This window comes from Aegilops tauschii, chromosome 5 (genome assembly GCF_002575655.3).
Source record: "Aegilops tauschii subsp. strangulata cultivar AL8/78 chromosome 5, Aet v6.0, whole genome shotgun sequence".
In the NCBI taxonomy this organism is placed as follows: Eukaryota; Viridiplantae; Streptophyta; class Magnoliopsida; order Poales; family Poaceae; genus Aegilops; species Aegilops tauschii.
Window position 1 is genome coordinate 494,357,630 of NC_053039.3, and position 24,472 is coordinate 494,382,101.

Genomic DNA, 24,472 nt, shown 5'->3' on the forward strand with positions numbered 1-24,472 from the left:
AAAATAAGCTCAAGAGGAAATGAAGTGACCCTAGAAGAACTAGCATAAGGAAGTTGGTGACTCTTCCCTTGCTGACATGCATCACATACATGTGCTTTATTTGACTCACGACTGAACTGAAGATTAAAATGACCTAAGACATGATCTACTATCCGTGAGGAGGGGTGACCGAGTCGACAGTGCCACCGATCATGACTGGGCTTGGTGACGGCAGAGAACGCCGTTTTATTCCTACTTGGTTGCATGGGACGAACTGGATATAGACCACCTTCGCTAGGTCCGTGAAGAAGAACCCTCTTCGAAGCTCGATCCTTGACAAGAAAATAAAGAGGATGAATTTCAACGCAAACATTGTTATCAGAGGTGAGTCGATCAGTAGATAAAAGATTTTTTGTGGTATGCGGAACATGAAGAACATTGTTAAGGACAAGAGGTGCATGCGGTGTAGGAAGAAGGGCTTTTCCAACATGAGTAATAGCCATACTAGTTCCATTTGCTGTATGCACTTGGTCCTTGCCGGTGTACTGCTCACGCATGTGCAGCTTGTCTAAGTCGCCGGTGATGTGGTCGGTGGCGCCGGAGTCCATGTACCACGCTGGGTCAAGTGCCAGAGAGCCGGTAGAGATGTTGTTGGCGAAACGTGCATCGTCTTGCTGGGAGTTGTGGTTGTAGCGATCATAACAGGTCCTTGCCGAGTGGCCGAGCTTGTTGCAGATTTGGCACGGCACCCGCGGACGATCGGAGTTGGAGTTCCTCCTGTTGTAGCCGCCTTGGTGACCGCCGGCTGGTTGACCATTGGAGCCGTTGCCTGCAGCAGAGTTACCGCCACCGCCGCCGTTGCGACGGTTGCCTCCCTGCTGGTTGCGGCCATCATTGTTGCGATTGCGGCCGCCGCTGCCGCCAGAGGAGCCACCTCCACCGTTGCCGTCGCCTCGAGCTCCGTTGCCTCGTCCTGCAAGATTGGCCGACAACTGATAGCCGGTGTTGGCATTGTCCTGACGCGCCTCGTAATCCAGCATGTGCGAGTACACTTCATCGAGAGAGATGCCGCCGTTGGCCAGCAGCAGATTGATCGATGTGACGAGGGCGTCGTACGAGTTATCAAGGCCTGTGAACATGTAGTCGATCACATCAATCTCGGAGACGAGGCTGCCGGCCGTAGCAAGCTGGTCAGCGAGACCCTTGACATGGCCAAAATAATCAGCCATGTTCATGTCCTTTTTCTGGGCGTGCGTGAGCTGCCTCTTAAGCTGCATGATCCTGGAGCGAGACTGCGAGGCGTACATGCGCTCGAGTGCCGCCCATATCTGTGCCGAGGTCGTGAAGTTCAGCGTGCGCGCGATGATGTCGGGCGAGAGCGTGGAGAGGATCCCGGCAAGGAGCAGCTGGTCTTGGGCGTGCCAGACCGTATGGGCTGGGTTGATCACCATCTCCGCCCCTTCAGCGGTGGAGGTGGGAATGAGGCGCGCCGGGGGGTTGCTCTCGCCGTTGACGAAGTCGAGAAGCTGATGCCCCCGCAGGATGGGGACAATCTGGGCCTTCCAGAGGAGGTGATTTTCCCTTGAGAGTCTCACCGTCACCAGCTGGGCGTGGTTGGGCACGGCGACCTGCCCGGTCATCATCGACCCAACTGGAAGTGAGGAATTGGTGAGAGCACCGGCAGTGCTGGAAAGCTGGGAGCTCATGGTTGCCGATGCGGTGGACGCGGAGGTGTTGGGAGAGGTGGTCATCGCGGCGAGGAGAGTCGCAGCGAGAGATGGGTTATCTGGACGTGCGTCGAAGCTAGGCTCTGATACCATGTGAAAACACGAGGTAGATTGGATCGCACACCCAAAACGATGGCGCTGATTGCTATTTATATGCAGGTTACATCACCGATCGTTTGCAACAGAAAGATACGATCAGTTTTAGAGATATGTGGGTATGGTACAAGTTAGCTAACAACCTGCTAGATACTAACTAACTTACAGCTATCAAGCTTATCCGCTAACAAGTACAGACACAGATGCTGCTGAGGAATGGACAAAAGACTCATTTGTTATCGTCGCCGGCGGCCGCCCCGACACATTTATTTCGACAATCGTAACCTCGTACCTTTTTTTTCTATAAAGCTAAAAAAACATCGTACCTTTTTTCATACGGGGTCACTGTCAACTCAAATCTATTTAAAATCAAATAAGAGGGTGACTACTAAACAATTGTCTAATTTTTTTTCATTTCAATCGCTATCCACCGTCTGATCGATATCCAAAGTCACATCGATCTTCTTCTTCTTCTTCCTCTAGCAGCCTCTACCTCCTCCCCCCACTCCCCGTGCCATGCCTCTGGCGAAATCCTGTGCGAGCCTTGTTGCCGCTCACCACGGCACCCCTGTTTCCGCTCGGTCTCCATCTAACCCGACCGGGGGGTGAGAATGCCCCCCACCCACACCAGTTAAGGCTCAGACTCGCCTTCGCATGCGCACCGCAGCCAGCCGTGTTGTTGTTAGTTCTGGCTCGCTCTCAGGTCGGCCTCGTCGGCATCCCCGTGCCTCGTTGCTGTTCCCACGACATCCCCATCACGACATTGGAGCTCTGCCATTGCGTTCAAGAATTTGACCGACACTTGAAAAAATTTCTTCGAGTGTCTGTCAAATAGCAAACACGATGAAATAATCAATTATTTTTCTATGGTGGAATAATCAAACTTCTAGTGTTCTTTGTACTATCTTGACAATTGATGAATATATCAGAAGTTTTCTCGCAAAAAAACATGTAAAAATTAAAGTGAGCTTGTAAGAATGCCATTACAATCTTGGGTTTTCTTTTCTCCTCCTTCATCCTCCCACGGGTGACTACCACACAAGGGTTTCCCCGCCTTCCACTGACGCTGCCGTTGATCTACCTTGTCTCCTTGGCCTTAGGGCCATGGAGGCGCGGTGGATCCGGACGCTTGCTGGTGGGAGGGTCCTCCGTTATTAGGTAGTTTTTGAGTTTGTTTAGTGTTTGTGTCCTGATCAGAAAGAAGAGTCGGGCTCCCTAAAGATGAAATAAGGTTCTCATCACCTAGCCCCTCCCCCGATAGTGTGTTTAGCATCGTCGGAGGACGTATGGAGGTGTGTCTCCGGCTGATATCGTGGGATTCGGTCAGTGTTTGTCTTCGGTGGATCTGCTTGGATCCGGTCTTCATCCGTTTGCGCTTGTGTGTCTACAAGTTGGATCCTTAATATTTATGCTTCTCTTCATCAATGATGGTTGTTGTTCTGGTTGCAGGTCCTTGGGGACCTTGATATATGTCTCCGTTGTATATAATTTTTGTATGATTCGTCTTACATTGATATCAATTCTATACACTTTGGGACATTTTTTTTGTCAATTTATTGCACTAACATATTAATTGAGTGCTCGGTGCTAGTTCTTGTTTTTTTTGGAGTTTCACGAAATCACCATACAAAAAGTCTGTAAAAAACAAAGAGAAATGGGTGTGGAGTTTTATGTTGGAAGAAGGACAGGACCAGGGCCCAGCTTCTGGCGGGGCTCATAGGGCCTAGGCGCCTCTAAGAGGTTCCCTACTTACATGGGCACCTAGAGAGGGCACCTACGCATGTAGGGCTCCCCCCAGGTGGCTCCGGTGCGTGATGGTCTATATATTCTCCAAAATTTTCACCCTAATTACCGAACATTTTTTTTGCCGCTACCACATCGAGTTTCTGAGGAGATCTTCATTTTTAGTCTTGATCTGATACTTTGTCAGAGGGGAAATTTATCACCAACATCGATCCTCGCGCTCCAGGATACGTTGTAAGTAGTCCATCCATGGTCTACTGGTTCATGGCAGTAGTCAAGCTGTAATCTCTCCTCTTGATGTGATTAGATGTTCAATAAAATAGCCATATGAGGCGCTCTACATGATTATTGTGGTTAATCTCATGTATTTGTAGTTGTGATGTTGATCATGTGATGAGCTATTTCTTTATGTTCAGATTTATTTATGCCATCTTGTTTTATTTATAGATGTATATTTCTCTCTGGCTACTTGTTTACTCTTGATCAAGCCAATCATAGACACAAGCATAGGATTGCATAGTTTTCGATCTCTCATTGATCAAGAGAGCTTATGATTGTGTCCTTTGTTGTAGATATTGTTATTTCATGTTGCCATGATTTACATTCAACAATTAAAACTGTTTATTCCCCACAAAAAGAAGTAAAACTATTTCTTCAACAGTAGTGATGTTGCAAAACTTTCTATAGTAACACCTGTATAAAGGCAAAGACAATTTATTTCTGCAACATTAGCTCTGTTGCGGAAAAAATTCTACAACAATACCTGTGTTGCAAAAGTTCCGCAACATGAACTCTGTTGCAAATCCGAGCGAACATCATCCTTGTTGCAAAGCTGACATCTGAATCACACAGCTAACCCGCATTGAATCCAATGGCTCACGAGGCGGCGCCGACCGACGCGTAGCGTTGCCCTTGTTATTTACTCGTTGCGCTTCATTGAAATCTGTCATAGAAATAGAAGTGACGAGTTGTGGTTATAAGTTTATAATCTTCATTCACTTAGGTTTTGTTGGGACTTCTTGGTTGACACCTCTGATGATATATTTTGATCTTATTATTATCTTGGGTTCCGTCGTCGTGCGCCGCTGCTATGTGCGTCTTGTGCGTGCCTCGCCTCGGCACGGCCGCAACATGGCCAGTGCAGAGGAGTTCGGCCGCCCCGTCCCATCCGCCTAGCCTCCTGGCGTGCGTCGCCCATGCTGGCCGCGCCAAAGCCCAGTAGGTCGCCCCGTTGGTGTCCCAGCATGCTGTGCGTGATAGGTGCTGGATGCCAGTGCATGCGTGTGTGTGTGTTGGGTGTTGGTCAGTTGGTGTAAGAAAATTGTGCGTCGCCGGCGAGCTGCTCCCGTGCGTGCTCTGGTCCACGCCCAAGACCTGTTCGTTGAAATGCCTGCAATGGGGAGGACAAAATCTAGGGGGCGTGGTTGCTTTGTTTGCTCGGGCACTGTCCGGATGCGTCCATGGACGTTTGAGTGGTCAAATTAGCCCATCGTGGTTGTAGATGCCCTCACAACTTTACAAGTTCATCCAACCTAATACATATTGTCACTGTAAAAGCCAAGGAATGCGATGAGGAGTGCAAAGTCTTTTAGACTGACAAGAATCACATTAAGGTGCACCCGCAAAAAAAAATCACATTAAGGTGAGTAAATATTGATTGGCGCTACCGACTGCATATCTTTGATTATGGAATCTAGCCTAGCAATGAAAAAGAAGGTAAGCATTCTCAGAAGATCTGTCTCTCTGCATAAATAACTTTGAGCAGTTCTGAACTTCTGTGTCCATAGTCATTGGCATGCTCAATGTATTGTCTGCATAGTGAAATACCTTTTGCTAGTTCCTCAACCTTGAGTAGTAAATCAGGATAAGCAAGAATATAATCCTGATGTGCTAATAGAATAACATTGTAATCCGTAACAAATATCATGTCCAGAGATGGTAGTACATGAAGTAGAGGCTGATATGTTCATTTGTATCTGGGGAACCTTTAGATGGAAAATAGGTTATGTACCAATAAACTGTTTTCAACTATCCACATCCCAAACCTGTTACTGACCTACTGTTGAGCCCTTATTACCTGATCCCATTCATCCAATGAGTTTATGTCTAGTAGGTTCGAACCTCTAGCAGCCTAGTTGGCTTCAGACAAGCAGTCTGTGTCCAAATATGCTATGCCAGAGTTTCTGAGTCTATCTTAGCTGGAAAGAGTATAGGTAGAAACGGAACAGTCGCAAAAAAAAGATCAGTTAGCAAGAGCACGCATATCTGTATCTCTTCGTCAAGTTGATAGCTTAATGCGAAGATTGCATAGGGTTCATATATACTATCAAACAAACCAGCGGTTATGTATTCCCCTGAATTTCACAACATAAAGAAAAAGCAACCAGGAACATATAATTAGAGTCTAATGGGGTGTGAGTGCCGCAGTTTCTTCGCTCACAATTAGCTAATGAAGGTCATTTCACTAGCAAGACTAGCCCACCATATTGTGGCACTCTTCATCAGGAGATGTCTTCTAAAGACCCAAGCTACCGCTAAATTATGTCAAGTTATACCTCAAATTTTAGACGTTGTCCTGTCCCTCAACTGCATCTCTAGCGCGACAATTTCTTCCTTGAGACAATCAATTATTGTTTCCAACTCAACCTTTTCTGCTTCTCGAGCTTCAGACGCCTCTCTAATCATTTCCGGTGTCCCGACTTCCCGTCCTGGTTGGAGAATCACTTGACCTGCATTGGTGGCTCTTGAATCTCTGACCTGGGCATCTTTCACCCAGTCGAATGGTCTAAGATAGTAGAGTGTTTTAGTAGAAATTACTCTCTTGACCAGTTCATCATTTCCATATACTAGACCACTAGAAGATGCATCATTGTTTCCTACAAAAAAGAGAGGAAAAGTATGCATTAGCAATAGCTTGTTGTGACAGATTCATCAATTCTTAGCTATAGAAGATCTCTCTTCATTAACCTTTATACAGGCTTTAAGCGACTCGACTTCTAGATATGAGGCTGAGAAATTTTCATGAGCTATTTCATTACCTTTGAAAACAGCTGAGTTTTCTCTGTCCACCTTCGCTCTCTGATCTCCCTCTTCCATTACATCGCGTGTCTGCATTCATCAATGCATCCTTCTAAGACATCAACATTAGTTTGAAAATTAATGACATGAGTTACTTTATCTGGTTCTTGTCTGAGGGTGCTATCACTTTGGACAGCAGGAAGCTCATAATTACAATTTTTTTGCACCATGATATCCTTGGACTCACTGCAGTCCTGCTCATCTCTTCTTATTGGCTGGTCTGAGTTGGATGTTGCCATCGATAACTTTGATAATTCCATACAAATTGCAGTTGCCTCGCTTTCCTTTCCGAATATTTCATCCAACTCATTATCACTGATCGCCAGGATATCTGGAAGATTTGAATACACGTCCACTCCAATTGCAGCTCCAATGCCTTTGTTGCTTCTAGCGCTCACTGCACCCTCGACTTCACCATGTTCTGAACTGACATTCTTCTCATCACACGTAAAAACAGAGGCCGATGCTTGCTTTTCAAAATGCTCATTCTTGGTGACCGGCCCACACAATGGTTTATGATCAACTGCACTCACCAAAACTGCCTCTGAATCAGGCAAAGCTTGCTCAGCAACTTTGTGTGAGATTACCCTACGTCTACCTTTTCTTACCCGGCTTGCCACCAAATCAGACAAAACTGCCTCTGAATTTTGCTTTGTCTCGCCATCTTCCAAAATACGAGTCTCTGTATCCTGGCTTTGCGTCTTTAGAATGACACTATTCAGCCTCTCCGCCAGCGGAATCTCGTCCTCTATATCATCTTGCGGAGTCATCCCAGCCTCCAAGTGACGCTTTTTGCCACAATCTACACCACTGAGACTGAGACCATCACCAGCAACATTAGGTTGTTTCATCCTTGCAGCATTAGCAACAGCAGCAGCACATGCCGACGAGTAAGGCTTCCACCATTGTGCGTATTCAACCGTCATGCCCGGATCACGTCGCGGAACGAAGAACGAAACGTCTTCAGGCCGCATCCTGTATGTCGCCCACGCGGTCTTTCGACATGAATTGGCACGGGTGACGGTCCCCGGCACGTCCTGATCGAAGCCCAGCTGCCTTGCGACACGGTGCGGACAGTAGTGCTCGATGCATTGCATGCCGACGAGCTCGCAGGGTAGCAGACACTGTGCAAAGGATTGCAGCTCCTTGCTTGTTGCTACATCATGGCAGTGCACCCAGCAGCCATCTTTGCCTTGTGGCAGAGCAAAGCTACTGCCTCCATAAGGCCTCCATTCGAACTCCTCCGGGGACATGAGCACGGCGTGGATGTACCCAGGATCAAGCGGATTTCTGACATTGTGCCACTTGGCAGCCCTCGGCATGCCGGGATCATCCCCGTGGGAGGCAGTGCTTGGTATCTCAGCCTCAGGACGAAGCTCCGGGAAGCGCTCCCAGACCCATAGCTGGAGGATGTGCAGTGGCGCACTCGCCATGAACGCCTGATCGCTGGTGCCCAAGCTTAAGTGGTGACTGAGTGCGGAGAGGTCATTGTAGATGTTGGCAAGAACGGCGGGTGCGAGGGCCGAGCACCTGCCGCGCGCCATTCCGGCGGCGAGGGGGAACACGTCTGGTCTGACCACGTCGAATGGCGGCGCCGGAAGCACGTATCTGGTCAACCACATGGCCAGAAACGCGCCGTGCTCGAGCAATGCGGCCGCCTCGGTCTCTCCTCTGCCGGCGGCAGCGACCTCCCCCGTCGGCCGCTCGACGAATTGCTTAACCCACGGGGCAAACGAGGGTTTCTTGTTCGTGCATCTGTTCAGCGCGTCCACGTCCCCGCGGAGCGCGTCCGGGAGGCGCGACCACACCGGCCTGCCCAGCAGGGGCAGGCCCCCGAGCACGGCCATGTCCTCCAGCGTCACCGTGGCCTCGCCCCACGGGAAGACGAACGTGTTGGTCTCGCCGGACCAGAAACCCGCGAGCTGGAGCAGCAGGCCCTCGTCCCGCCGCACCCAGCCGGTGGTCGCGAGGACGGCGTCCAAGATCCCAAGCTTCCGCCACAGGCGCTCATGCCGCGGCCGAAGCCTGGCCACCCACCGCCTCCACAGCTTCGAGGAGCCGGGCCAGGCCGTCCAATCCACAGGGAGCTGGTCGCCAAGAACAGGGCCGGCATTGCGGGGCGGGGACGGCAGAGCGCCCCCCGCGCGGGGGAGGAGGGAGTGGGCCGATCGGGCCGTGGGGCGGGAGGGATCGGCGACGGAGACGATCGCGGTGGTGGATTCCTGTACCAGGAGGCCACGGAGCTCGTCGTCGCTGGACATTGCGGTGGGGCTCTGGGTCGGCTGGGGTTTTCTGGGCGGAGCTGAGCAAGGTGAGCGTGAGTAGGGAAAGTGCTCCGTAGAAGTGGGGATGGGTGGGAGGCAGTAATAAAATAAAATGGATGCATATCCATATAATCCCGGGAAGTAAATTGGGCTGCACTCCTACTTTCCTACGCGCCCGAGTAGAGATGTCAGAGATGTTGCCATATGCTGATGTAGAGTAAGCTGCAGTGATGGGTGGCAGACGACGACCTCAGCTTTGACTGGTGCAAAGCTTAGGGAACTCCAACGGGATCGCTAAACATTACGCACATGCTTGGACTGAATTATTTCGACACTTTTAGCCATTCGGTTATCAAAATTGTTCAGACAACTAAAAAATTTCAAGGGTTCAACAATATGGAGAATGTCATGGCGTGATTGGAGGATCTGCAAATGACGACACAGGACCGGGTCCTGGATGTGATGAAAACTTTTCTTCACAGGCAGTTGTTGAGACTTGACCTGCAGGATAAATTCTCGTCCAGACTGGACACGAGTTCCTATGAGCCTAGTGGTACGTAACTTGCAGTAGTAGCCTCCGCAAGTGGGGCGATAGCATTGGAGGATTTCTTTGTTGGTGGTGCTTCTTTGATTACCGAAGCGTGATTTCCAGGGTGAAAACCCAAGGTCCACCCTTTATTGGTTGTGCCTAGCATTGACCTTGTTGAAGGCATTGTTTTTGGAACGCGGCCTTTTTTCAGGGTGAAAATCTAGGATTTTTGATCGGGCAACGACAACGCTTGTGCATTGTTTCCTTCCTAGAGGCGTTGCTTTTGGAGAACCTTCTTTCTGGTCCGGTTGTTGTCTTTGGTGGTGGTTAGAGTGCCACTACTGCGGTTGATTGATCTTCTTCTTCTTCTTCTTCTTTGTTTTTGGTTGTGTACATGCTGGATGTTTTTAGACATCTTGTTGGTGCAGAGGCTATGTGTAATTGGTATCTTCTTGATATTAATATATTCTTTTTTTAGAAAAATGACAACTAAGGATGTCCGAAATTTCGTAAATCCTGATCAAACGGCCGTAGACAGCTTCTAGCGTGCAGGTGGAGTTTGACCGGATTTTCTATTTGACACGTTCTTCGTCAATTTGTTGGGGGCGCCGCACCGGCATTGACCTGATTTAAAAAGTCAGGCGTGTGTTGCTTCGATCTTGGTTTTGGGAACGTTCTAAAAGTTCCAGCTGGGTTTTTCAGTTTTGGGTTCCTGAATTGGTTTTTTTTTTTTCGTTTTTGTTTTTTCCCGTTTCATTTTTCTTTTCCCTCCATTTTCGTTTTTATTTTTTATTTTCCTTTTACTTTTTTCCTTTTTGTTTCACTTTTTCTTTTATTTTATCTACTTCTTCTATTTTATTTTCATTTTCCAAGTTTATTTTTCTTTTTCAGCTAATTTAAAGAATTTAAAAAATGTATGTATTTTTTTGATTTGGTACATTTAAAAGAAATGTTCCTGGTTTGAAATTTTGTTCAGAAATTCCAGAAAATTTAGGATTTCAAATATTTGTTTGCTTCTTATAAAAATTGTTCCCAAATATTTCTATATAGAATTTGAAATTTTAAAATTTTCATGTTTTGAAAAAATCAGAAAATGTTTCCGCTTTCAAAATTGGTTCCCAAATTTAAAAAATGTTCATGTTTTGAATTTTTTTTTGCAAATTTAAAAATATTCACGAATTTAAAAAAAAACCTTTCAAATTTTTCTAAACAATTAAGAAATGTTAATGTTTTGAAAATGTTTGGAATTTCAAAAAATGTTCTCACTTTCAAAATCTGTTCACAAATTTTAAAAATGCTCATATTCCCAAACAATATTTAAAAGTGTGCCCACTTATAAATTTTGTGCACAAGGAAACATGAACTTTTGTCGCAAATTCAAAAAATGTTCCAGCTTTCTAAATTTGTGAAAAATGTTCATGTTTTCAAATAATCACAAATTCAAAAAATGTTCGTGTTTTGGAAAATTTGTTCATTTTCGAAAAATGTTCCTATTTTGTAGAAAATGTTTGCATCTTTTTAAAAATTGTTTATAATTTCGAAAATTGTAATCATTTTTAAATGTGTTCTTTTTTCATCTCTTTTGAGAATCCCAAAAAATGTTCGCATGTTCACAAAATGTTCGAGTTTTTTTAAATTTTGATCGCAATTTTGAAAATTTGTGTTTCAAGATATATTTACCTTAAAAAAAAAGAAAATCATGTTCAAAATTTCAACAAAGTTTAAATCTGTTGCTGCTTATAGTTCATATTGTACGAGCTGCCATTTGAGATGTAGATGCGTTGGAGTTAGCTAGCGACAACGTTCAGTAGCATGAGGTACTTGGTTTGAACCTTCATTGGGAGCTTTAGTTTTTGCGAATGTTGAAGTTTTTGGCGATGTTGTCCGTATCTTTATGTGTTGCGCTGCACATCTAGCACGTGTGTTATCGTCTCGCAGCTGCTAGCACAACACATGTATGACTACCATGGGAGATGGGTATGAGACCCACATGAGTTCCCATGGTGGTAACCTAACCTATGTGATCGGAGATCCCATGAAGTAGGACCTGAAAAACAAATCAATAGTGAACTGAGGAGAGTAACTTCACTAACCCACTCCGCTAGAGATGCAATACTCTCGAAAATTGTATGATAGGTTGACTAATGTCTTAATGAGTTTCCAAAGCTTGTATAAGTAAGATGATGTCCTACAGAGCGGTCTTTGAAGGGACACACCTATATGAGCCCGACTGCCGGTCACAGTCTATGAGATTGGGGTGATCTCTAGTAAGGTCATGAATAGGCCAGGAGTATGACTAATATGCTCCACCCGAGGGGTCAGCCTTCGGCAGTCTAGTACAAGTAAGACATGTGGTGAAACTTCTTTACGCCAAACTGACAATTCAAGGCATACTCCATTGTTCAGTTGTGAAGGAGTGTATAACTACTTGCTCTAGGTGGAGCTCAACCTTAACAGGTCTTCACTGAAATACTGATATATCAAAACAGTGTGTGGAACAAAGGACAATCTGGGCCCTTGAGATCTAGTGGGGATTGTTAAAATATTAGGGTGAGCCTAGGGCCCATCTAACAATTTTAGAAAAAATTCCAAGAGCCCATGTGGGTTAAATGGCAATGGATGTGATGGGAAGTTTAGTCCCACTAGTAAATGCGCACGTGCAATGCACGTTAATATTTAGGCAATATATTAATTGCACGCGGATATTAGGTATGCTATTAATTGTGTATTAATTCTTGATTAGTGCAATATTTGGTACGATATTAATTACACGTTAAACACGTTGAATGCTCGCCATTGAAGCAGTTTAGGTCGTTGGATTGACTCAGTTTGATGGTCGAGATCAGTTGGATCTGCCCTTTTGGGTCTTTTTATATTGAGATATAGATACTCCTAGTTGGAGAGGAGTTGGGCCTCCTTATAAGGGATTGTCTTTCGCATGCTATTGAAGCTGGAGAAGAGAAGTGATTCCTGCATGCTCCTCCTCTGGTTGATATAACCTAGCTGCAGGAATCGTCACACTTCACCAATAATCTGCCCTGCATCCGCTACGTTCTAGTTAGTGAGATTGGTCATTACCCGCATATTCATAATGTTCCTGGGTGCAATCGTGTACGGTAATTTTTTTATTGCGTATCAAGTTCCCCTACACAAATAGTTATAGCTACTGATTAATCAAGTTGTAGATGTGCGCGCGTGATGAACCTGTACGTACGCGAGTGTGACCAGATTTTGGAGCCTCTCTCTCAATACAAAATGTTGATGTTGTGCGGTCGTGCGCAATAGTTGAAGACCCTGTTTGCAAGTGACACCAGTTTTTTTTTAGGGGTAAAGCCAAATTTATTCATGAAAGTCCACATGGTGTGGGATACATCTCTGGTCGTGAGACACGCCAAACCAAACGTGGCGTCCCGGACCTTTAGAGAGCGAAAACTTGGCTAAGCTATGTGCTTCATAATTAACAGCACGACTCTCAAAAGAAAAGTCACAATGAAAAGTAGATGATCTAAGTTTTATCTCTGTGATGATCGCTCCATACGACCCGTGCGAGTTTCTGTTGATATCTGAGATGACTTGCATGCAGTCCGATTCGACAATGAAATTTTGATTGCCCAGATCATCTGCCAGGGACAAGGCTTCCCTGCATGCTACGGCCTCAAGAGTGGCCGGATCTACCACTCCTTCCAGGACTAACGCTGAGCTGCCCAGATAGTTTCCCCATTCATCTCTGCATACTGCTGCTGCTGATCCTCCCCTTCTCGTCATAACTCCGGCGTCAACATGTATCTTGCAGTAGCCCGCAGGTGGCTTCTTTGGCCTCCGCTGGACCGGCGGTGCAGCTCCAATGTTTGCGGCCTGACTACTCTCCTTGCCTTTTATAATGTTCAGATCACCCATGAATCTGGTAATAAAGTTATAAGTTGCATGAGGGCTCTGGAATATGGACTCGTGGATAGCTTTCCGGCGGGCATGCCATATGGACCATAGTGTGACTGCCATCAAGACGAACTGCTCATGTGTTAACAGCTGCATCAGTGTAAACAACCACTGTCTTGCACTTGGCTCTGTATTGTCTATGATTTTATGTGTAGTCTCCTCCTCAATCAAGGCCCATACACTCCTAGATGCTGTGCACTCCAGCAATGAGTGGCACCATGAGTCCCTAGAGCCGCACGGCCCGCACTGCTCCGAGTCTGTCATGTGACGGTGAGCTCTCAGGTCGTTGGTTGGCAGAGAACGTTGGTTGGCAGAGAATGTTTGGAGAGTCGCCAAAGAAACATACGAATTTTCCCGGGCACTTCCGTTTTCCACAATCTTTTCCACGCTCCTTCTTCTGCAATAGCGGTAGAGGAGCCGACCGCCCCTTCCAACCAAGCCTCCCTTCGCTGCTTGGTACCCATGAGCATGTTGTAAGCTGATTTGACAGAAAAAGAGCCATGTTTCTCATAGTGCCATGCCCAGAAGTCGGCTATGTTCCGAGTGCACAAAGGGATTTCCAGAATAACCTGTGCATCTATTGGCATGAAAGTCTGTTGGATCAGCGGTCTGTTCCATGATGCTGTGGTGCTTATAATGAGCTCGGATAGTTTGGTTGGGGGGTTCGGTGCAATGCTACCATATGGCCGGAACATACCTTCCCTGGGCAGCCAGTTTTGTGTACATATATTTGTTGAGACTCCGTTACCAATGCATTTGATCAGGCCTTGCTTAAGTGTATCTCTACCTTCAATTATGGCTCGCCATACTTGGCTTGGGTGACCCCCTAGTTCAGCTTCGAGGATGTCTGCATTTGGGTAATAAATGCTCTTTAACACACGAGCACTCAAGCTATCCGCATTATGTAATAACCTCCATGCTTGTTTCGCAAGCATTGCTAGATTGAAGAGCTCAAAATCATTGAAACCCAGGCCTCCCATGCTCTTGGGTTGTGTCATTGTTTTCCAAGATACCCAATGAGGCTTCCTTTTTCCTTCCTTGCTTCCCCACCAAAACTTTCTGATAAGCATGTTGAGGTGTTCACATAAGCCTCTTGGTAACTTGAAGCAGGACATGGAAAAGACCGGAACACTTTGAGCAATAGACTTGACTAGCACTTCCTTTCCCGCCGAGGAGATGGTACGCTCAATCCAACCCTGGACCTTGCTCCACAGCCGGTCCTTGAGGTACTTAAAAGCACCATTCTTAGAACTTCCTATGTCAGATGGCATACCCAAGTACTTCTCGTTGAGGGTTTCATTAGGTACATGGAGTACATCCGTTATCTCTTGTCTCACCGAGTCGGGGACCCCCTTGCTAAAATAAATTGATGATTTTGCATGGTTGATGCGCTGACCTGTCGCTTGACAATAGGTTTCCAGAACATGGTGCGCCTCACTTGCACCCATACCATTTGCCTTGAAGAACAGCAGGCTGTCATCTGCGAATAAGAGGTGGCTTACCGGTGGCGCCGTTGGGGCAACCTGTAGACCACTTAAGTTGGATGACTCACCTTTTGATCTTAACAGGCACGAAAGGCCCTCTGCTGCTAGCAAGAACAGGCATGGGGATATCGGGTCCCCTTGTCTGATCCCTCTTGAAGGTTTAAACTGTTGTAGTTTCTTCCCATTGAACAACACAGAAAAACTCACTATAGTTACCAGGCTCATAACAATATCCACCCATCTGGTGTTGAAACCCAGTTTTAGCATTATAGCTTTAAGGTATTGCCACTCCACCCTGTCGTAGGCTTTCATCATGTCAAGCTTGAGAGCACAAGACTGGTTTTTCTTAGCTTTATTCCTCTTCATAAAATGCAAACACTCATAAGTTGTGATGATGTTATCTGTAATCAACCTGCCTGGCACAAAGGCTGACTGCTCCTCTGATAGTATGTCAGGTAGCACTACCTTCAATCTGTTAGCGATCACCTTCGAGGCAATCTTATACAGGACATTACAAAGGCTGATTGGACGAAACTGAGACAGGAGCGTGGGTTTTTTACCTTTGGAATAAGAACCAGGACAGTGTCGTTTATGCACTCGGCGGATTCCGTTCCTTCCACAATCCTCAGAACTGCCTTAGTGACGTCCTCCCCACAAGTATCCCAGTGATGCTGGAAAAAGTGTGCAGGGAATACATCCGGCCCCGGTGCCTTTGTGGGGAACATCTGAAAGAGAGCCTTTTACCTCGTCTTGACTGCATGGAGCATTCAACGTTTCATTCATAGCTGCAGTTACTTTGGTCGGAACGGTATCAAGGACGAGTTCCATCCCCTGGACTCCCTCTGATGTGTACATATCCCTATAAAAATTATTGGTCATGTTCTCCATCTCCGACACATTGTTCGTTACTTGACCGTCTGGCTTTTGCAAAGCTTTAATCTGATTATTCCTTCTTCTCTGGCTAGCTCTGAGGTGGAAAAAATATGTATTCTTATCCCCGTGCATTAGCCACTCAAGACGAGCACGCTGGCGCCACAAAATCTCCACTCTGTGGTATAATTCAGTCAGCCTGTCAACTATTTTTGTCTCTATGTGCATGGGCCCGGATCTGTTTGGGAGTTCACGTAGCTCCTGTAGCTGCCTTTTAAGCTGCTGAATTTCGCGCCTCACGTTGCCGAAGTGTGTCCTATCCCAGTTCGTCAGATCTGATGAAAGCGACTGGAGCTTTGCACTGATTTCGATGACAGAATCTGCCGCTGCATTGGACCACGCTGCATGCACCACCGGCTGCAGCCCTGGGTCACGCTCCCACGCCAATTCATATTTAAAGGACTTTGGGGCCCGCCTGCATGCCGCTTCATGCACATGTTGGTGATTGTTGCAGAAATTAAAAAAATTCTACGCATCACCAAGAACAATCTATGGAGTCTTCTAGCAACGAGAGGGAAAAGAGTGCATCTACATACCCTTGTAGATCGCGAGCAGAAGCGTTCAAGTGAACGGGGTTGATGGAGTCGTACTCGCCGTGATCCAAATCACCGATGACCGAGCGCCGAACGGACGGCACCTCCGCGTTCAACACACGTACGGTTGGGGAAGACGTCTCCTCCTTCTTGATCCAGCAAGGGGTAGGGAGAGGTTGATGGAGATCCAGCAGCACGACGGTGTGGTGGTGGAAGCAGCGGGGATCTCGGCAGGGCTTCGCCAAGCTCAGCGAGAAGGAGAGGTGTCACGGGAGGGAGAGGGAGGCGCCAGGGGCTTGGGTGCGGCTGCCCTCCCTCCCCCCTATTTATATAGGGCCCCTGGGGGGCGCCGGCCCTAGGAGATCCAATCTCCAAGGGGGGCGGCGGCCAAGGGGGTGGCTTGCCCCCCAAGCCAAGTGGGGCGCCCCCCACCCCTAGGGTTTCCAACCCTAGACGCAGGGGGAGGCCCAAGGGGGGCGCACCAGCCCACCAGGGGTTGGTTCCCCTCCCACTTCAGCCCATGGGGCCCTCCGGGATAGGTTGGCCCAACCCGATGGACCCCCCGGGACCCTTCCGGTGGTCCCGGTACAATACCGGTGACCCCCGAAACTTTCCCGGTGGCCGAAACTGGACTTCCTATACACAATTCTTTACCTCCGGACCATTCCGAAACTCCTCGTGACGTCCGGGATCTCATCCGGGACTCCGAACGACTTTCGGATTTCCGCATACTAATATCTCTACAACCCTAGGGTCACCGAACCTTAAGTGTGTAGACCCTACGGGTTCGGGAGACATGCAGACATGACCGAGACGACTCTCCGGTCAATAACCAACAGCGGGATCTGGATACCCATGTTGGCTCCCACATGTTCCACGATGATCTCATCGGATGAACCACGATGTCGAGGATTCAATCAATCCTGTATACAATTCCCTTTGTCAATTTGTACGTTACTTGCCCGAGATTCGATCGTCGGTATCCCAATACCTTGTTCAATCTCGTTACCGGCAAGTCACTTTACTCGTACGGTAATGCATGATCCCGTGACCAAACACTTGGTCACATTGAGCTCATTATGATGATGCATTACCGAGTGGGCCCAGAGATACCTCTCCGTCATACGGAGTGACAAATCCCAGTCTCGATTCGTGCCAACCCAACAGACACTTTCAGAGATACCCGTAGTGCACCTTTATAGCCACCCAGTTACGTTGTGACGTTTGGCACACCCAAAGCACTCCTATGGTATCCGGGAGTTGCACAATCTCATGGTCTAAGGAAATGATACTTGACATTTGGAAAAGCTCTAGCAAACGAACTACACGACCTTGTGCTATGCTTAGGATTGTGTCTTGTCCATCACATCATTCTCCTAATGATGTGATCCCGTTATCAATGACATCCAATGTCCATAGTCAGGAAACCATGACTATCTGTTGATCAACGAGCTAGTCAACTAGAGGCTCACTAGGGACATGTTGTGGTGTATGTATTCACACATGTATTACGATTTCCAGATAACACAATTATAGCATGAACAATAGACAATTATCATGAACAAGGAAATATAATAATAACCATTTTATTATTGCCTCTAGGGCATATTTCCAACAGTCTCCCACTTGCACTAGAGTCAATAATCTAGTTACATTGTGATGAATCGAACACCCATAGAGTTCTGGTGTTGATCATGTTTTGCTCTAGGGAGAGGTTTAGTTAACGGATCTGCTACATTCAGGTCCGTATGTACTTTACAAATATCTATGTCTCCATTTTGAACATTTTCACGAATGGAGTTGAAGCGACGCTTGATATGCCTGGTCTTCCTGTGAAACCTGGGCTCCTTGGCAAGGGCAATAGCTCCAGTGTTGTCATAGAAGAGAGTCATCGGGCCCGACGCATTGGGAATAACTCCTAGGTCGGTAATGAACTCCTTCACCCAGATTGCTTCTTGTGCTGCCTCTGAGGCCGCCATGTATTCCGCTTCACATGTAGATCCCGCCACAACGCTTTGCTTGCAACTGCACCAGCTTACTGCCCCACCATTTAAAATATACACGTATCCGGTTTGTGACTTAGAGTCATCCAGATCTGTGTCGAAGCTAGCATCGACGTAACCCTTTACGACGAGCTCTTCGTCACCTCCATAAACGAGAAACATATCCTTAGTCCTCTTCAGGTACTTCAGGATATTCTTGACCGATGTCCAGTGTTCCATGCCGGGATTACTTTGGTACCTTCCTACCAAACTTACCGCAAGGTTTACATCAGGTTTGGTACACAGCATGGCATACATAATAGACCATATGGCCGAGGCATAGGGGACGACACTCATCTTTTCTCTATCTTCTGCCGTGGTCGGGCATTGAGCCGTGCTCAATTGCACACCTTGCAATACAGGCAAGAACCCCTTCTTGGACTGATCCATATTGAACTTCTTCAATATCTTGTCAAGGTACGTACTTTGTGAAAGACCAATGAGGCGTCTTGATCTATCTCTATAGATCTTGATGCCTAATATATAAGCAGCTTCTCCAAGGTCCTTCATTGAAAAACACTTGTTCAAGTAGGCCTTTATGCTTCCCAAGAATTCTATATCATTTCCCATCAACAGTATGTCATCCACATATAATATGAGAAATGCTACAGAGCTCCCACTCACTTTCTTGTAAACACAGGCTTCTCCATAAGTCTGTGTAAACCCAAACGCTTTGATCATCTCATCAAATCAAATGTTCCAACTCCGAGATGCTTGCACCAGCCCATAGATGGAGCGCTGGAGCTTGCATACCTTGTTAGCATTCTTAGGATCGACAAAACCTTCCGGCTGCATCATATACAATTCTTCCTTAAGAAAGCCGTTAAGGAATGCCGTTTTGACGTCCATTTGCCATATCGCATAATCATAGTATGCAGCAATTGCTAACATGATTCGGACGGACTTCAGCTTCGCTACGGGTGAGAAAGTCTCATCGTAGTCAACCCCTTGAACTTGTCGATAACCCTTAGCGACAAGTCGAGCTTTATAGATGGTAACATTATCATCCGCGTCCGTCTTCTTCTTAAAGATCCATTTGTTTTCTATCACTCGCCGATCATCGGGCAAGTCTGTCAAAGTCCACACTTTGTTTTCATACATGGATCCTATCTCGGATTGCATGGCTTCAAGCCATTTGTTGGAATCTGGGCCCGCCATTGCTTCTTCATAGTTCGAAGGTTCACCGTTGTCTAACAACATGATTTCCAGGACAGGGTTGCCATACCACTCTGGTGTGGAACGTGTCCTCGTGGACCTACGAAGTTCAGTAGTAACTTGATCTGAAGTACCTTGATCATCATCATTAGCTTCCTCTCTAGTCAGTGCAGGCACCACAGGAACATCTTCCTGAGCTGCGCTACTTTCCGGTTCAAGAGGTAGTACTTCATCAAGTTCCACTTTCCTCCCACTTACTTCTTTCGAGAGAAACTCTTTCTCCAGAAAGGACCCGTTCTTGGCAACAAAGATCTTGCCTTCGGATCTGAGGTAGAAGGTATACCCAATGGTTTCCTTAGGGTATCCTATGAAGACGCATTTTTCCGACTTGGGTTCGAGCTTTTCAGGTTGAAGTTTCTTGACATAAGCATCGCATCCCCAAACTTTTAGAAACGACAGCTTAGGTTTCTTCCCAAACCATAATTCATACGGTGTCGTCTCAACAGATTTCGACGGAGCCCTATTTAAAGTGAATGCGGCAGTCTCTAAAGCATAGCCCCAAAATGAGAGCGGTAGATCGGTAAGAGACATCATAGATCGCACCATATCCAATAGAGTGCGATTACGACGTTCGGACACACCATTTCGCTGAGGTGTTCCAGGCGGCGTGAGTTGTGAAACTATTCCACATTTCCTTAAGTGTGTGCCAAATTCATGACTCAAATATTCCCCTCCATGATCTGATCGTAAGAACTTTATTTTCCTGTCACGTTGATTCTCAACCTCACTCTGAAATTCCTTGAACTTTTCAAAGGTCTCAGACTTGTGTTTCATTAGGTAGACATACCCATATCTACTCAAGTCATCAGTGAGAGTGAGAACATAACGATAGCCACCGCGAGCCTCAACACTCATTGGACCGCACACATCAGTATGTATGATTTCCAATAAGTTGGTTGCTCGCTCCATTGTTCCGCAGAACGGAGTCTTGGTCATCTTACCCATGAGGCATGGTTCGCACGTGTCAAATGATTCGTAATCAAGAGACTCCAAAAGTCCATCTGCATGGAGCTTCTTCATGCGTTTCACACCAATGTGACCAAGACGGCAGTGCCACAAGTATGTGGGACTATCATTATCAACCTTACATCTTTTGGTATTCATAGTATGAATATGTGTAACACTACGTTCGAGATTCATTAAGAATAAACCATTAACCAGCGGGGCATGACCATAAAACATATCTCTCATATAAATAGAACAACCATTATTCTCGGATTTAAATGAGTAGCCATCTCGAATTAAACGAGATCCTGATACAATGTTCATGCTCAAAGCTGGCACTAAATAACAATTATTGAGGTTTAAAACTAATCCCGTAGGTAAATGTAGAGGTAGCGTGCCGACGGCGATCACATCGACCTTGGAACCATTCCCGACGCGCATCGTCACCTCGTCCTTTGCCAGTCTCCGTTTATTCCGCAGCTCCTGCTTTGAGTTACAAATATGAGCAACCGCACCGGTATCAAATACCCAGGAGCTACTACGAGTGCTGGTAAGGTACACATCAATAACATGTATATCACATATACCTTTGGTGTTGCCGGCCTTCTTGTCCGCCAAGTACTTGGGGCAGTTCTGCTTCCAGTGACCACTTCCCTTGCAATAAAAGCACTCAGTCTCAGGCTTGGGTCCATTCTTTGGCTTCTTCCCGGCAACTGGCTTACCGGGCGCGGCAACTCCCTTGCCGTCCTTCTTGAAGTTCTTCTTACCCTTGCCTTTCTTGAACTTAGTGGTTTTATTCACCATCAACACTTGATGTTCCTTTTTGATCTCCATGTCCGCTGATTTCAGCATTGAATATACCTCAGGAATGGTCTTTTCCATCCCCTGCATATTGAAGTTCATCACAAAGCTCTTGTAGCTCGGTGGAAGCGACTGAAGGATTCTGTCAATGACCGCGTCATCCGGGAGATTAACTCCCAGCTGAGTCAAGCGGTTGTGTAACCCAGACATTTTGAGTATGTGCTCACTGACAGAACTATTTTCCTCCACCTTACAACTGAAGAACTTGTCGGAGACTTCATATCTCTCGACCCGGGCATGAGCTTGGAAAACCATTTTCAGCTCTTCGAACATCTCATATGCTCCGTGTTGCTCAAAACGCTTTTGGAGCCCCAGTTCTAAGCTGTAAAGCATGCCGCACTGAACGAGGGAGTAATCATCAGCACGCTGCTGCCAAGCGTTCATAACGTCTTGGTTCTCTGGGATGGGTGCGTCACCTAGCGGTGCTTCTAGGACATAATCTTTCTTGGCAGCTATGAGGATGATCCTCAGGTTCTGGACCCAGTCCGTATAGTTGCTGCCATCATCTTTCAGCTTGGTTTTCTCTAGGAACGCGGTGAAGTTGAGGGCAACATTAGCGTGGGCCATTTGATCTACAATACATACTGTAAAGATTTTAGACTAAGTTCATGATAATTAAGTTCATCTAATCAAATTATTCAAAGAACTCCCACTCAGATAGACATCCCTCTAGTCATCTAAGTGAAACATGATCCTAGTCAACTAGGCCGTGTCCGATCATCACGTGAGACAGATTAGTCAACATCGGTGAACATCTTCATGTTGATCATATCTTCTATACGACTCATGCTCGACCTTTCGGTCTTCTGTGTTCCGAGGCCATGTCTGTACATGCTAGGCTCGTCAAGTCAAGCTAAGTGTATTGCGTGTGCAAATTTGGCTTACACCCGTTGTATTCGAACATTAGAATCTATCACACCCGATATCACGTGGTGCTTCAAAACAACGAACCTTCGCAACGGTGCACAGTTAGGGGGAACACTTTCTTGAAATTATTGTGAGGGATCATCTTATTTAAGCTACCGTCGTTCTAAGCAAATAAGATGTAAAACATGATAAACATCACATGCAATCAAATAGTGACATGATATGGCCAGTATCATATTGCTCCTTTGATCTCCATCTTCGGGGCGCCATGATCATCTTCGTCACCGGCATGACACCATGATCTCCATCATCATGATCTCCATCATCGTGTCTTCATGAATTTGTCACGCCAACGATTACTTCTACTTCTATGGCTAACGTGTTTAGCAATAAAGTAAAGTAATTTACATGGCGTTATTCAATGACACGCAGGTCATACAAAAATAAAGACAACTCCTATGGCTCCTGCCGGTTGTCATACTCATCGACATGCAAGTCGTGATTCCTATTACAAGAACATGATCAATCTCATACATCACATATATTTCATTCATCACATCCTTTTGGCCATATCACATCACAAGGCATATGCTGCAAAAACAAGTTAGACGTCCTCTAATTGTTGTTGCATGTTTTTACGTGGCTTCTATAGGTTTCTAGCAAGAACGTTTCTTACCTATGTAAAACCACAACGTGATATGCCAACTTCTATTTACCCTTCATAAGGACCCTTTTCATCGAATCCGATTCGACTAAAGTGGGAGAGACAGACACCCGCTAGCCACCTTATGCAACTAGTGCATGTCAGTCGGTGGAACCTGTCTCACGTTAGCGTACGAGTAAGGTCGGTCCGGGCCGCTTCATCCCACGATGCCGCGGAAACAAGATAAGACTAGTAGTGGCAAGAAAATTGACAACATCTACGCCCACAACAAGTTTGTGTTCTACTCGTGCATAGAAACTACGCATAGACCTAGCTCATGATGCCACTGTTGGTGATCGTTGCAGAAATTAAAAATTTTCTACGCATCACCAAGAACAATCTATGGAGTCTTCTAGCAACGAGAGGGAAAAGAGTGCATCTACATACCCTTGTAGATCGCGAGCAGAAGCGTTCAAGTGAACGGGGTTGATGGAGTCATACTCGTCGTGATCCAAATCACGGATGACCGAGCGCCGAACGGACGGCACCTCCGCGTTCAACACACGTACGGTTGGGGAAGACGTCTCCTCCTTCTTGATCCAGCAAGGGGGAGGGAGAGGTTGATGGAGATCCAGCAGCACGACGGCGTGGTGGTGGAAGCAGCGGGGATCTCGGCAGGGCTTCTCCAAGCTCAGCGAGAAGGAGAGGTGTCACGGGAGGGAGAGGGAGGCGCCAGGGGCTTGGGTGCGGCTGCCCACCCTCCCCCCTCTTTATATAGGGCCCCTGGGGGGCGCCGGCCCTAGGAGATCCAATCTCCAAGGGGGGCGGCGGCCAAGGGGGTGGCTTGCCCCCAAAGCCAAGTGGGGCGCCCCCCACCCCTAGGGTTTCCAACCCTAGACGCAGGGGGAGGCCCAAGGGGGGCGCACCAGCCCACCAGGGGCTGGTTCCCCTCCCACTTCAGCCCATGGGGCCCTCCGGGATAGGTTGGCCCCACGCGATGGACCCCCGGGACCCTTCCGGTGGTCCCGGTACAATACCGGTGACCCCCGAAACTTTCCCGGTGGCCGAAACTGGACTTCCTATATACAATTCTTCACCTCCGGACCATTCTGGAACTCCTCGTGACGTCGAGGATCTCATCCGGGGCTCCGAACGACTTTCGGATTTCCGCATACTAATATCTCTACAACCCTAGCGTCACCGAACCTTAAGTGTGTAGACCCTACGGGTTCGGGAGACATGCAGACATGACCGAGACGACTCTCCGGTCAATAACCAACAACGGGATCTGGATACCCATGTTGGCTCCCACATGTTCCACGATGTTCTCATCGGATGAACCACGATGTCGAGGAGTCAATCAATCCCGTATACAATTCCCTTTGTCAATCGGTACGTTACTGCCCGAGATTCGATCGTCGGTATCCCAATACCTTGTTCAATCTCGTTACCGGCAAGTCACTTTACTCGTACCGTAATGCATGATCCCGTGACCAAACACTTGGTCACATTGAGCTCATTATGATGATGCATTACCGAGTGGGCCCAGAGATACCTCTCCGTCATACGGAGTGACAAATCCCAGTCTCGATTCGTGCCA

General features: G+C 47.0%; 1 protein-coding gene across 1 annotated transcript; it reads right to left on the reverse strand.

Moving 5' to 3' along the window:
* Positions 1–5,837: 5,837 nt before the first annotated feature.
* On the reverse strand, positions 5,838–8,892 carry LOC109783281 (uncharacterized). Its single transcript, XM_073498690.1, has 2 exons — positions 6,584–8,892; positions 5,838–6,421 (listed from the first exon to the last, which is right to left on the reverse strand). Exon 1 carries the CDS (start codon positions 8,882–8,884, stop codon positions 6,641–6,643), a length of 2,244 nt encoding a protein of 747 aa, XP_073354791.1. The 5' UTR covers positions 8,885–8,892; the 3' UTR covers positions 5,838–6,421; positions 6,584–6,640.
* Positions 8,893–24,472: the final 15,580 nt, after the last annotated feature.

Coding starts and splice junctions, on each gene's coding strand:
- LOC109783281 (XM_073498690.1), bottom strand. CDS start 8,884: ATGTCCAGCGACGACGAGCTCCGTGGCCTCCTGGTACAGGAATCCACC.